Below are 15,188 nucleotides of genomic sequence, written 5' to 3'. Positions count from 1 at the left end.
CTAGGTCCAGGCTCAGTCATCCTGACCCCAGCCTCCCTGTGCCAGGTCACCTCCCTAGGTAGAGAAAGCATGAACAATGTTGAGTTAATAAGCAGCATTTTCCCACTGTGAAGACTCCTTGGACATTCTAAAAAGCTGTAGAAATTTTCTTACAGATTATTCTAATGGTTATTGATTCACTACCTACAACGTCAGTACTTGGAAGTCATTTGCACCCTAACATAACTTGCCTAACCATTCAGGAAGCACTTTGAATTGTATGTATTAAGTTGTGGTGTGGGGAAATTCTCTAACTTTAACAGCCTTTTGTGAGATTTAAATGTGACTTGTATGTGTAGAAACATTTTTAAACCAGCAATTGCCTTCAGATAGCAGTTACCCGAAGGAAAGAAGGGCACATTGACGCAACATAATTGGTAGTCATTAAAAAGTCAACACTGTCTCTTCATTTTCTTATGTACTTTTTTGCATTTTAATATGTGACTTTTGTGTAGACAAATAAAAGGAAGCTTGTCTGTATTAAATTATCCTTAGAAGAAAATTAGATTTGAAGAACATTAGCAAATTGTAGTTAATCTGAATTATTGCCATTACTCAGAACTACCTTTCAGGGCTTAGAAAGGTTTTTATTATACTCATTTGGAATGTTAACCACATTTGACTTGTAGATTTCTTTTAAGAATGTACTTCATCATTGTCACACTAGTTCTTACTAACACATAGCAATGTAACCTAAAGACTGAGTGGCACGACCAGATTAAAAATGAAAACCAAACCGTCTTCAGCAAGGAGCCAAATGTGGCAAATCACACACCATAGTGTATCGACCATCAGGCCGAATTCTGACTGGACAAGATGTATTCAATCTCGGGTAGGCTCACACAATGGCAGACTTGAGAATAACCATCTTTTGTTATTATTATACTTTAAGTTCTGGGGTACATGTGCAGAACGTGCAGGTTTGTTACACAGGTATACGCATGCCATGGTGGTTTGCTGCACCCATCCCCCTGTCATCTACATTAGGTACTTCTCCTAATGCTATCCCTCCCCTAGCTCCCCACTCCCTGACAGGCCCCGGTGTGTGATGTTTTCCTCCCTGTGTCCATGTGTTCTCATTGCTCAACTCCCACTTAGGAGTGAGAACATGCAGTGTTTGATTTTCTGTTTATTGAGATACCATCTCACGCCAGTTAGAATGGCGATCATTAAAAAATCAGAAGACAACAGATGCTGGAGAGGATGTGGAGAAACAGGAACACTTTTACACTGTTGGTGGGAGTGTAAATTAGCTCAATATTGTGGAAGACAGTGTGGCAATTCCTGAAGGATCTAGAACTAGAAATACCATTTGACCAAGAAATCCTATTACTGGATATATACCCAAATGATTATAAATCATTCTATTATAAAGACACATGCACACATATGTTTATTGTGGCACTGTTAACAATAGCAAAGACTTGGAACCAACCCAAATGCCCATTAATGATTGACTGGATAACCATCTATTTTCTAAAACAGTCTTGTATTTTGCCAGGCCAGATATCCCAGGCACATGTAGAAGCTTTTATGGGCATGGGCCATTATGGGATACAGGATTCTCACCACTACCATCTTTTTCTTCTGAGCTAACCACTGAGAAACCTGAAATACTAGGAGTATTTCAGTGGTCTTCCTGGAATGACGTAAGAAATGATCCAAAGTCAGCTTCAGAGATGCCCTAGAGCCCTTCTCATTACCTCACCCAACCTTACCCTGAGCCCTTCATCATCTGGATGGGCTGAATCTAAGAGTAGTGAGTCTCCCAGCTGACGGATGACTCATCATGTCATTTAAGTTTGTCAGTCAATGGAAACCAGAGCTCCAAAGCCTCTGTCCAGGACTCTCCCTAGGGAAGCTATTAAGGAAAAGGCAGCCTTGCCAGACATTTCTGTCCAGCTGGCCTAACTGGTATGTGCAAGGGCATCTGCTTATACTCAGGGCCTGGCATGAGGAGAGAGAGGGCCCTGGAAGGGTGCTCAGAAAGTTTGCCCTCAGTTTTTCTACCATTTGCTAGAAACAACAGGCAGGAAAGAAAACAGGCTCAGCTACTCAGAAAGCCACAAGGAAAGCAATGAGCACCTTGAAACATAAACCGGTCAAAAGACATTAAACTTATCCATTGCAAATGGAACTGGGTGAATGCTGTGCAATAGAAAACATTACATTTGGGGACAAAGAACTTGGATTCCCACCCCAACCTGCACTTAGATACGTTAACTTAAATTTTCCTATAACCTCACAGACACTCAGTTTCTTCATCTGTAAAATGAAAAGAAAAAAAAAAAACTGTCCTTGCCCTGCCTACTGTGGGTAACCATAAAGCAAAGGAAAGCACTTTGTGAACCATAAAGAAAAGGCTTTTTTTCTCTCTCAAATGATTATTTCTAACCACAAACCTCTCTCCCAAGTTCCAAGCTCACATTTCCAACTGTCTATTTCCAAATGCCTCATAGGTATGCTGAGATATCCGCCCAGCCCTTCAAGCAGCCAGGTGGTGACTGGTGTGGCCAGAAAACTCTGCAAGCTGGCCCCAACTGCAGGAGCCTCCTCTAGGGTGCTGAACACCGCTTTAGGTGACATTTCCAGCTAATTATGTATCTGGCTTTCAACCTGAGTTTATTGAGAGAGCAAACGTATACTTTCTTTAAAAGCCTGCTCCTGCTAGCCTCCTTTTTCTGTCAGGGCTGCAAGCTTTCAGATTGTGTATTTAATGCAGAGGCATCATCCTTGACATTTCATCTCACCTCTCTTCATCCTATTAATCACCATTTTTCTTTTCCTTCTAACATCTTGGTGTCCCACAGAACCAGGCTAACTCCCTTCATATGACCTTGAGGAACTTTCCTTGCCAGTCTGGGGCTTAGTGTTCTCATCTGTGAAGTGATAATATGCTATTTGCAGATCTGTTTTAAGAATTAAGTACGATTTTGCATTTACCAAATGTATGGTACATGTTAGCTTAGTTCTACCTTCCAGCTAAGCTGGATGCCTCACTGATATTCCAAAATGCACAGCCTATCCCTTTCCTACCTCCACATCTTCAACCCTGTTGTTTTCCTTGCCTGGACTCTCCTCTCCCCACCCTCATTTCTACCTGTCAGATCACATGCATCCTTCCCCAACCATATTCCAAATGCTGCCTACCTTTGGCATCCAGAAGTGAGCCCTGCTTCCTCTGGACTGCGGGTAATTCTTGCACATTATTTCAAAACTCATGAGGCATTTGACATTCCTGCTTCACGTTCTACTTTCAGATATGCCATGTCTTCTTATGAAAGTTCATGTTCATCTTCCTTACACATCCTATTTACTTAACAACTGGTTTTTAAATGACTAAAAGAAATGACCAATCAATCAAATAAATAATGACTGTTGCATGGACCTGGCACAAGACAATGGAAAGTGATTAGAAAGTGATGAAATGATTTAAACAAAGAGACAGCAAAGACACTTCACATTTTGTGTGCTGAGTTTTTAATGAACATCTTATAGTCTTACAAAATAACTGGCTGTAGCTGTTTGACATTACATTACAGTAGATCAGCTCCTTTCACTACATCCCCAGTCAAGCCATCCCCTTGGGCGTTAAGTAATGCACTCAACAGTGATCACAAAAGAATAGAGAAAGTGCCAAGTTCAATGCCTTGTAATAGGAAAAAAGAGAAGAAGAGAATCAGGAAGAGCTCTTTCATGATCCCTTCACTTTCATTTCTGCCAGCATCTGCCCATTCTCCTCACTCTGTCCTCTTGCCTGTCTTTCTGATTGGAGGCTGTCATGCTAGTTGTCAGAGCCAGCTAGCCCTGCGCCACCTGGGCACAATCAAACACACAGAAGAGTCTCTGAGACAGGCTCTCAGTGACCACATGGGTGGATAAGAGCAGCAGAACATGGACCATCACATGGAATGTGAGTTGTGTCGCTGGGATCTGTGACCACAGTGTCTTAGTCCTTCCACTTTATCAGTGACCTGAGTTGCTCAAAACCTCAGGCCCCAGGAACAGAGACTGGAAGAACCTGCTGTCTCTGAATAGCTGCAGCTGACTATGACTGGGAAGCCTGATCGCCTAAGGGGCTCTTCACGCACAACAGGAACTTTCCTTTTGCCTTTCCAGAGCAGTGGTGAATTGCAGAGAATAAAATATTTAAAAATGAAATTTAAAACACGAATGTTCTTACTATTGCTCTTGTGGAGAGACTGCACGCAGACGCACACCGGCATGAACCACAGGCTCCATGTTCCTGAGCTGGGGAATGCCCAAGATAAAAATTCCTCTGCCTCAATCTCAGACAAGATAGGATTCCCCAAGGCAGAACTTAGCACGCTTCCAGCAATTTGGACATTTTCCCCAATAAAACAAAATAAGGTGTCTAAACTTTACCATTGTCCTTTGCATACTGAAGCCTATCAGAATCCCAAAAATAAGTATGTTTGTCTTATTGGGGGCCCTAAGCATGACTCAAGACAATGAATGGTATCTGAGCTACATCTTCTTTACGCCAGACACTAGAGCACAAAACAAAAGATCTTTTTTGAATAGGTGAACTCTGCTCTTTCCTTTTCCCAGCGACTCTGACACCCTCATTCCACAAACCCACAGATTAATATGGGTATATCACCTTATTCTTGTTCTATTCCCGTTCAGGATACTCTTCTTCTCTACATGATAATATAGATAATATTTCTACAGTTGTGGTAGTATTTCCTATTCCTGTTTGCAAAACTGTTTCTCTGGTGTTGATGGGCAAAGTAGAAAAACTGTGGTCAAAGCAAAAGAGCAGAAGACGGAGAGAGACCACGGTTGAGATCTAAGTTGTGTCTGTTCTTGGTTTCCACTGGAGAAGAAACTTTAAGGGAGACAAGCCTCACAGCCTTCCTGAGTAAAACTAGAATATTAAACAGAAATTGGCTCCTTACTCTCTTTCCCTAAGGCCTAATCCAGAAACCGTTACAAGAAAATGTAACTGCAGTAGACCACATCCCAGTGACCCTGGGATGTAAACAGAGAGAGGCTTAATGTGGTCATTTCACGTGCGGTCCATGTATTGGATAAGAAAGGGTAAAAACAACAAAATGGACCCTAAATAGCTGAAATTCTTCTGTCTCCCCACAGAGTGTCAGCCTTGCTCCATGTATTCTCATAGCTTGCTGAAGTCAAAATCTCTGGCTCACAGATTTTGTACATGATACTTGACAAGAATTTATCTCAAATTCTTCATTGCTCAAGGGACCCACTTGGGTCTTCTTTGGAGACTTGGAACAAGGACCGAACCTCCCTGATCACTTCCATTCTCATGCCCGGGCTTTAGTTTACCCTGACTGCTCACTTCTCCACAGTCCTCTCTGGCTCCTCTGTTCCTGCCTGTGCTTTCATCTCCTCCCACCTTTCTCCCGTGTCATTTCCATAATATTTTTTCCCCAGAAAAAAATCAACACTTGGTCATGTGACTGCGAGTGATAGCCAGGCTTGGAGACTTCTAACAAGAAGTGGGACCACAGGCCAAGTATGAGGATCGTGTGAGTTCCTGTAATCCTGGTGATCAGAGAATGGGCTCTAATACAAACTTGTTGACTGGCTGGCTGGCTGACAGCCACCCTTGGAACAGGCACGTATGGAAGTGCAGAGAATCCTGGGTCTCACCAACTCCAATTGAGAGTTCTGAGAAGTGGACACAAGTTAATATACTCTTTGTGGACAGATATTCAAGAACCATTATCTAGTTCTGGACCCATCACCAGTGGGTACTCACACCCAACTTCCTAAGCCTCTTAGTACCACCATTCTAACTCCCCATCTCCTTGGTCATAAATGGGCCCAGCTCCCAGGTCACAGAAAAAGATGATTAACTTTACATGCTAGCATCCAGAATTCCATGTAATTACTCTCTCTCCTTCTGCACTTCCCATTCAACCTGCCAATCCTCATCCATAGAAAGATGGGAAAATAAGTTGCCTTTCTGTCCTCAAAGTCTGAGCATTCAATTTGAACTTCACAGCAGCATGTGTGGAACAATGAATAATTTTTAGCTTAGTAAGCAGCAAAAAATATAATATATATATTTATATAATTATGTTTAAATACTTATAAAGAATAACTAACTTCATTATTTAAGGGAGACTACACAAAAGGAAAAAGAGCCAGCTGAGAGCAGACCAGCTCTGAAAGATGGCAATCCATTCGAAATGGGTATTAGCAGAGTATCCCTGCCAAATTCTCCTCTAGTATTTTGGTATTGGTTTACAAGTTGGGTGGGACTGAATAGTTGGCAGGGTGTAGAGTGGGGAGCAGGGCAAGAGCTGAGGATAGGATTGAGTAGAATATAAATGAGGGAGGAGGGTCCTTATATATCTACCATATTTCCCCTTCCATGTTAATCAACTGCTACTTTAAAGAAACTTTTGCCTATGATTCTCCCCTACTCGGACTACTCGATGTATCAGTTGGCGCCTATCAGTATCCTCATGCATTTCTTATAAGATCCTTCATACTCTTCCTCCTTCCTCCACTTCATGACTTTCCTTCTTCATTCACCCTTTCCTCCTGGGTCTGCCTCTCTTTTTTACTACCTCTGAGGCAGTGGAGGGAGGGGCTTGTTCCCACAGTTACTGATTTTCTTCTGCCTTGGGGTCTCGGCAGGTGCACTCATCCAAGTCACAGTCAGCAGCAAATGGAATGACCTAGGGGGACGAAAGAGAAGTTGAAATAGCACATTTCTGTGACAGCTTCATCCTTTTCAACCAGCATTCACTTTTCTCACTTGGTGCCAGAGGAACTGTGGAATTATGTGCTAATATCATCACAGACCGGAAATAAACACACAGTTTTCTCACTCACACACCATGTCACCATGTAGACTTAGGTAAGGTAATCGTTCCTTGCTTCACTTTCCTCACATATAAGTTGGGGAGGACAACAGAAACTACCCCAGAGGGTGTTTGTATGATTTAAATTACATTGTAAATATAAAGCTCTTATATATTGCCAAGCATCTATAACTACTGTCAGTTCTAATATTGCCATTCTTATCTAAAACTACTGCTCTCACTGTTACTGTTACTTTCCCTGTAAAGCAGGAAAGATGAATGGTAGCATCAGCATTTTCTTTTCACAGGGAAGGGGAAGAGATGTGAGGTGACTTGATACAAGGTAATGACACTGCTATATGGGAAGCTGAGACAAGCTACAGACTAGCTCTCTGCCTCCAACTCCTCAGTGTTCTGGGGACAAGAGGAACATCTTTGCCATACTCATAAAGCATGAGGTTTTGCTTTTTTGAGCCCAGGATATATATTGGCTTGGCGGAATAATGCATCTCTCCACCCACTGTTTGTGGCTGTATTGCTTTCCTTCTGTGTAACTATCTCTTCCCCATGCCAGAGACAGTCAGAAAAAGTTACTCTTCTGCTTGCATACTACAAATAGATAAATGCTACATTTTGAGTGTCCATAACTAGCATCAGAGAAAACTGGGCATTTGGGAGACGCGATAAAAAAGTGTCAATGATTTTCCCCTTTGGGGCATTAACAATAGAATGAGATAAAAGTAAATAGGCATATCACATACAATACTGGTCCAAGTACACTAAAGAGATGGGCTTGGTGATTGGGCAAGTGGGTTGGAGAATGGGTGGGGTTGTGTGGGGAAATTTTCCAACATATTTGCACATTACTTTAAAATGTGATTTAGGAGTCAACAGAGGGGTGAAGTGCCTTTTCAATCCTAATTCCTGTGTCTGCTGGCCACGGGCACTGAAATTTATTACAGACAATTACTAGATTTTTCAGAGTGTGAGACAGGGATAGAGCTGCTTTATTTTTTCCTCAGTTATCTTGCCTTCCTTTATAGAGATAGCTGGCCTGATTTCTGACCTGTGTTCCAATCCCTTGATCTGTTTCTCTTGGTTTAGGATGTATGGGTTTTTAGAGCAAAAGAGAGCCAAATTAGTGATATAATGAGCACCTGAGCACTCTCATTAACTAAGTTAATTCACGTAAGTGGTGAGGATAGTGCCTGCCACATATTGAGTGAGGGTTAAATATTAGCAAGTAAGAGATGTAATATTCAAGTCTGCATGTAGGTGATTATGATAGGTGTGGCTTTACCATGGAGACACATCCAAGGAAGGAAATGCCATCTCTTGCTTATTTCAGACTTATCATATTGACCCAACTAGCTTTAAATATCTTTGAAGCACTTAGGTTTTTTACCCATATTATTACAACATTTCTGCTTATTCTATTTTATGAGGCTTAGCTTGAACCTATCTGCTAATTTAACAGAGCCAAGAGTAACAGGGATGAAGGGCATCAAGAAAGGATTATTGCCCAAGATACAATCCAGAGAGCACTCAGGTGGCTGGTGGCAGCCATTTAACATGTGTCTGCGAGATGCTTGTAACACACTATGTAAAATTATTAATGTCATTATGAAGACAGATAGTAACTGGATAGCACTTTGTTGGTAATCCTACCTCCCCCAGGGTAAAGACGATTATTTTCCCTGCCTACAGAAATGTTTCTTGGCCAACGATAAACAGGTATGAGTCCTTCCATGGTAAAAACCATGGCTTTTCTGAAAGAGTCACTGAATTGACAAAGAACTGGTGTTGTCTAAGAACCTACGCTACCCTTAACTCTGTCAATGTAGAAGCTCCAATGTTTGCGCATTATAATTCCCTCCTAATTGTTGAATACAAACCCCTTATTACACACCATGAAGGACAGCTAGCCGAAGACCCTGCCTTTATTCCTGAAACCACTGCCTCCCCCATCCCCAGGTTCTCTCACTCACCTTCTTGGAGGAGAGCGTGGAAGAGCAGCAGTCTCCCCCGTCATAGTTGCAGTAGGCTCGGTTGTTGATAGTGTCACACCAACCATCTGCTTGGAAGGGCTGTAGGGAAGTTGGAAGGCAACATCTCGGTACAGCCTTATTATGTCTGCCTTGACTCTGCCAATCCCCCATCCAAGCGCAATCGATACAACTCCAGAGATATTACAGAAAAGCACCCAAGGTGCAGGATATACATTGACCTAACATTTGCAAGCAGCTGAAAAATCTCAAGACCACTGGGCCCAATGAATTGTTATATTTCACTCGCAGTAGTGTTCCTCACCTACTCTGAGGTCTGAAATAGGTCATTTAAACTCTTTGATCAACTTTTTTTTGCCTTCTTGCAATAAGAAGGCTTTATATTATGTAGGCTACAAGACAGTTCCACATGTTTTTAACTCTGTTGAGCATGGGAGAAAGCCTGTGCAGTAGGCAGGGTTGGCTTTAAAAGTCCCACTTTCTTTTTTTTTTGGGACAGTCTTGCTCTGTTGCCTAGGTTGGAGTGCAGTGGCACAATCCTGGCTCACCACAACCTCCGCCTCCTGGGTTCAAGTAATTCTCCTGCCTCAGCCTCCAGAGTAGCTGGGACTACGGGCACATGTCACCATGCTCAAAATAATTTTTGTATTTTTAGTAGAGATGGGGTTTCACTACATTGGCCAGGCTGGTCTCAAACTCTTGACCTCATGATCCTCCCACCTCAGCCTCCCAAAGTGCTGGGACTATAGGCATGAGCCACCGTGCTTGACCAAAAGTCTTGCTTTTTTAATGAGGAAATGGGAATGCATAGAGATGATAAGAATTGCCCAGGTCATATAGCAAGTGTCAGATACAGCTTAGTATTAGACGTCATGTATCCTGGCTTCGTACTGCTTCTCACATATTAACTCTACCCCTCTCCTGGTGCACTAAAGACTGATACTTAGACACCCGAGTAGTCCTTGGGTACTACGAAGACTAAAATGATGTCTGTCCAGCCTGCAGTGGTGCTTGGGTTGAGGGCACTAGTGCTGGAACACAAATATGCCCACATATACAGTCACCTCATGCACAGCAACTAGACACAGGGTTAGAGCAGAGACAGCTGTACTGTTTCCATCCACTACTGTTACTGCAGTAAGTCAGCAGGAACCAAAATGGGAAAGGGGTCCAGGTCAAACCAAAGTTAATGGAGTGTTTCACCCCAAAAGAGAATGTACAGTAAGAACAGCAACAAGTTGTTAAAAAATAGCTCAGCAGCCCAATGCATTGTTTCTCCAGAAAACTACCTCTGAAGGGCAATGCTGTCGTGCTGTATCCTGGAGGGTACACCAGCCAGCCCACCTACTCAATAAAACTGGCTGCTCCTCATCCTGAGTGATGCCTAACCATAGAGTCCTAGGAAACATCTTGTGGTCAAACTCTTTGGGCCACAGAACTCTTGAGCTCTGAAGCCACCTTCGAGTTTACATGTTCAAATCACTTTCTCTCTCCCCAACCTCCTTAAATGTCAAATAGAAGGACGGTTTTCTATTTAAATGTGTTTTGATGAGATGGATCACTCAACACAAAAATGGCCATTAAATAATTCTCAGCAATTGAGTTACATCAGAACGAGTTTATCCAAGTGATTACTTCAATGTTTTGATTTATTCTATGCAATCCTGAGGTCATTGGAACATCATTCCAGATGTATACCAGTTTGCCAACTGCTGAGAAGCTGCTACTTGTGGGGTGGAAGTCAACAGCTGCCTCACAGCTGCTTAGCAATGTCACTTCCTGTTGTGAGCAGGAAGTGAAAATGAATTCTGTTTTCAACACAGGCCTCACTGGGATAAAAGACAAAGATTCTGAGATGAGCATTTGTCTTTAATGCTGGAACCAGTTATTCTGGCTCGAGGGAACTTGGAATAACTATAGAATCAAGACTCGGGTCCTGAATTGCAGCCAAATAATCAAAGTCAGAAGACAACTAGTGTATCCTTAACATCTATAGATGCTCTTGGGTTCTTGCAGGATGACCGGATACATCTATGGAGTTTCCCCAGAGCTTCATTTTTTTTTTTTCAAGTGTTTGGAGTGTATCTTATTCATCTAACACTACATCTGTTACTTTTCCTCCAGCCCTGACTGACTCATTGGCAAAATCTAATAAGTTCCTTCTTTCTTTTCCATGTAATTGTCTATAAAAATCTAAGGAGCACCCAAAATACTTTTCTTACATGTGTAAGTCTGGTCTTCAGAATGGATATTAAAGGTATATCTAAAGATATCTTTCTTTTCATAAGAAAAATCTAAACATTTGAATGGGTTAGTAAAAGATCCCAGGGAATTTTTCTTTCTACAGTCTTCACCAAGGGTCGCTTCTAATCTCAAGAACATTAGGGAACGTATGTTGAAAAGAGCAGTAATGACCTAAGTGACCTTCTCCAGCCCCACCGGAGTTCCTTTGCTCTAGCCTGGGAATTATTTCCAAAAGCTCCTTCTTTTCTGCTCTTAAAGAGTCATCTGGAAAGAGAACGAAGTTTATAGAAAAGAGCAGAAATACAGAGAAAAGGCTGGAAAGACCCAACTGTTTAATTTACTATATACCTATTAGAATTAATTGCTCCTCCCCCAACCTGCCAAAAACAACCACTCCACCCTCAACAAACAGAGTCTCCTATGGCAACATGTGCCTGGGAAGCTGACAGTTTGAGTCCAAGGTTACAATAAAAAAATAGGAAAGGAAAAATGACTAATTGACCCCAAATTTAAAAATAGCTGAAGACTGGATATAGACTAGAAGATTTTAACCTCAATAATTGAAAGATGTCAGTCTTAGGCTATCACTCTAACCCACAGGCATCTTTTCCAAGAATTGGTTTCTCTGTACAACGTGTACGTAGCTGAACTTCACCACCCATATATATATATCTTGTTTATCCTGTAACATCAGAAAATAAAGCATTTCACTTAAGGTGCTTTTCAAATATCTGAAGCTTATTCCAGTAGGGGTCACTTTTTAATTTTTATTTTAGCCATCTTGGTAAAAGAAAAATATCTTTAAAAAATGTCTTTTTTTTTTTTTGCTTTTAACAACATGTAGAACTGAAAGTCATTAACATAACCGTATATTATTTTCACTTTATAAAAAATTCTCTCCTTTGCTAACTGTGCCTCCTTTAAAACAAACACACGCACACACACACACACCCCTCAGAGATGATTTATCTTTGAGCCAGAAGGTCAAGCCCTTAGAATTATATCTATGGTGAATACTTAAATCTAAGAGAGCGTTTGGTCTACTCTTCTTATGATGTATGAGCCTTATGATACCTATTTTTATTGTTATAGAAAGCCTTTTCTTGCCATGGCTTTTCTAGCCATATTCCAGGAAGATGAAATGGACAAATAATGACTGTGTATAGTGATGGAATACGAGAAGGAAAGGCTGTCCCTCTGCCCTACGAATGCCACTTTGGAAACTTCTCAAAAGGAAACATGATTTCTTCCACATGTTATATAACCTAGCGACGTTTCCCATTCTGAGGTTGCTGTGGGGAGTTAGCCATAGAGATAGTGTGGCCCTGTCTGCTGTCTATGGGAATAGTCAGTCATTCAATCACTCCATAGTCTTTATTCCACCCTACATGTGCCAGGCATTGTTATGGGGTCACAGAGATCAATGAAATGTAGTTCCAGACCTTGGGGGACCCACCATAAGGATGCTTTTTTTATTTTTGTTTTTGTTTTTTTTTTTTAGCTCAACGTGATAACTCAGTCTAGCATCAAGATGTGAACAGGTGTTAAATACCTAATCCAGATTTTGGCAGTGAGGGAAATCTGCTTTCAGGGGCTGGCTCCACAACATCTAGGCCCTATGGAGAAGAGCTTAGGACTAGATGATTCTGAGGGGAAGAGATGTCTGAAAGATCTGTCTAAGAAGAAGAAGAAACAGAGGGGTAAGTGGTCTAAGGCTGCCTATTACAGAGCCCAGGCCCAGGAATAATTCTGTAAACATTGACTTATTGGCTGATAAGATCTCTCTTACTTGAATCAGATTAAGAACATTGTTCTTCTACAGCTTGCAACAGAACTCAAGACCACGTTGTTGTTTTAGAAAGGTTAGAACTTCTGCTTTATTAACCTACAGGTTGGAATCTTAGCCAAAAAGGGCTGTATCCCTAAAGGTAAGGCATGGGACTGCGTCCTGTTTTGTAATCTTGATGAGCGGTTTAAGACCAAGAGAAGACGCTAATCAAACTTTTGCTTGATGCCAAGCACTATTTTCTCTTTTCCACATCATTTTCATAAAAATCTTCTTGTTATGTGAATGATAAATCAGAGCCACTTCAATTTCTTTATATTAATTAGGTTCTATCAGGCCCCCTTTCCAAAGCAGGCATGGTGCAGTGCCTGATGTTCTTGCAGCAAATAGAAGTTCTATGTAAATGTGCACAAATCTGTGCACTCATTTTCTTTCTTCTCTGGCTCTTAAGTGAATGGTGACTTGTGGCTTGATCTTCATTCTCCTTCCCATCCCATGATTCAACTTTCTGAGTCTACATATCCTGGGCTTCACATCCAAACAATGCAAAGAACATCAAGAGTAGAGTCCTAGCACAAAGTCTCTCTTATAATCTTGGGGGCAGAAACTGAGAGGCCTGCAAGGCCCCCAGAGACCCCGATAATGAGACCACTAGTTGCTTTTCAAAAAAATGAAAGATTGCCGGGCACAGTGGCTCACAACTATAATCCTAGCACTTTGGGAGGCCGAGGCGGGAGGATCACCTGAGGTCAAGAGTTTGAGGCCAGCCTGATCAACATGGAGAAACCTCGTCTACTAAAAATACAAAATTAGCTGGGTGTGGAGGTGGGTGCCTGTAATCCCAGCTACTTGGGAGGCTGAGGCAGGAGAATCACTTGAACCCGGGAGGCAGAGGTTGTGGTGAGCCGAGACTGCGCCACTGCATTCCAGCCTGGGCAACAAGAGTGAAACTCCATCTCAAAAAAAGAAAAGATGAAAGACAAGTGCCGGTGAGAACATGGAGGAAAGGGAACCCTTGCACACTGTTGTTGGGAATGTCAATTATATGATCCAGCAATCCCACAACTGGGTATATATCCAAAGAAATCAAATCAGTATGTTCAAGAGATTTTTTAAAGCATCATAGATATAAGAAACTCTAAGGCTAAACGAAACTTTGAACACTACTTAGTATACATCCTTCATTTTACTAGTGATGAAATGGAGCCTTAAACAGGTGAACTGTCTTGTTTTCAGGGATAGGCAGTAGCAATCCTGGGAACAGATTCCAAATCTCTAGATATCTGACCTTCTGTTCTTTCTACTATGCCATACCACCACTATTTGATGATTCCATTAGTCTTTTAATTTATTGGGCAGGAAGGGTAACTTATTTTGGCACTTTTACAAAAGGGGCTTGGTACAGGCGTATTAAGTGAACCTAGCGATCTAACACAGAGACAAAGAAATGGTCATGCATAATCTCAACTCCTCTGGACCCCCACAGCATCACTTCTTTTTTTTTTTTTTGAGACAAAGTTTCACTCTTGTTGCCCAGGCTGGAGTACAGTGGCATGATCTCAGCTCACTGCAACTTCTGCCTCTCAGGTTCAAGCGGTTCTCCTGCCTCAGCCTCCTGAGTAGAGGGATTACAGACCTGAGCCACCGCACCCAGATAATTTTTTGTATTTTTAGTAAAGATGGGGTTTCGCCATGTTGGCCAAGCTGGTCTCAAACGCCTTACCTCAGGTGATCCACCCACCTCGGCCTCCCAAAGTGCTGGGATTACAGGCATGAGCCACTGCACCTGGCCCACAACTTCACTTCTGTTTTTCTGAGCTGTGGGTCAAGGTTTATCCCAAATAAGCTCCCTGGCCCTGTTGCTCCCTCTGAGACTTCGGGTTTCATATATCCCCCTAGAGGCTGATATCCCCAGGAGGAAGCAACACTATGCCCCAATCACATCAACAGATGCCTGCAGCCCAGAAACACTTATTTCCAAGCCTCAGAATGCTAAAGCCACATGTTATGCTGCTTATTGCTGTCATGTACAGAAAAAAGGAAATGGTATTGTTCCATTCTTCCACTGTTCATTCCTCGGAATGGGGGGTTTCCAATGATATCACATTTGGGGGTCTGCAAGTCTTCTTGGAAAACATAAAATTCAAACAGACAGATATCGAGATCGATTATACAGAAATAGTTTCTCAGAAACAATCTTCTCTGGAAAATTTCATCTGGCTTCCTGGACTCAAAGAGTTGTCCCTTCTCTGAGTTATGTTATATTTTATCTACATGTTTATTAAAGAACTTAACCCCTGGAAT

The 15,188-nt window shown here is 41.9% G+C and overlaps 1 protein-coding gene across 3 annotated transcripts in view; it reads right to left on the bottom strand.

Annotated features, from left to right (window-relative positions):
• Positions 1 to 6,162: 6,162 nt before the first annotated feature.
• PAPPA2 (pappalysin 2) overlaps positions 6,163 to 15,188 on the bottom strand; it is a 376,815-nt gene continuing 367,789 nt past the window's right edge. For all 3 annotated transcript variants that reach the window (XM_064370884.1, XM_064370885.1, XM_021668059.2), the window contains exons 22-23: positions 8,837 to 8,935; positions 6,163 to 6,722 (exon numbers count right to left, since the gene is read on the bottom strand). In XM_064370884.1, coding sequence (XP_064226954.1) covers positions 6,648 to 6,722; positions 8,837 to 8,935 — 174 coding nt within the window. In that variant the 3' untranslated portion in view covers positions 6,163 to 6,647. The remainder of the gene's footprint in view (positions 6,723 to 8,836; positions 8,936 to 15,188) is intronic.

The sequence above is a fragment of the Aotus nancymaae genome, unplaced genomic scaffold (genome assembly GCF_030222135.1).
Source record: "Aotus nancymaae isolate 86718 unplaced genomic scaffold, 86718_ANA_hifiasm-v0.15.2.pri h1tg000108l, whole genome shotgun sequence".
Taxonomy (NCBI): domain Eukaryota; kingdom Metazoa; phylum Chordata; class Mammalia; order Primates; family Aotidae; genus Aotus; species Aotus nancymaae.
This window is presented reverse-complemented; position numbering and strand designations above follow the sequence as displayed.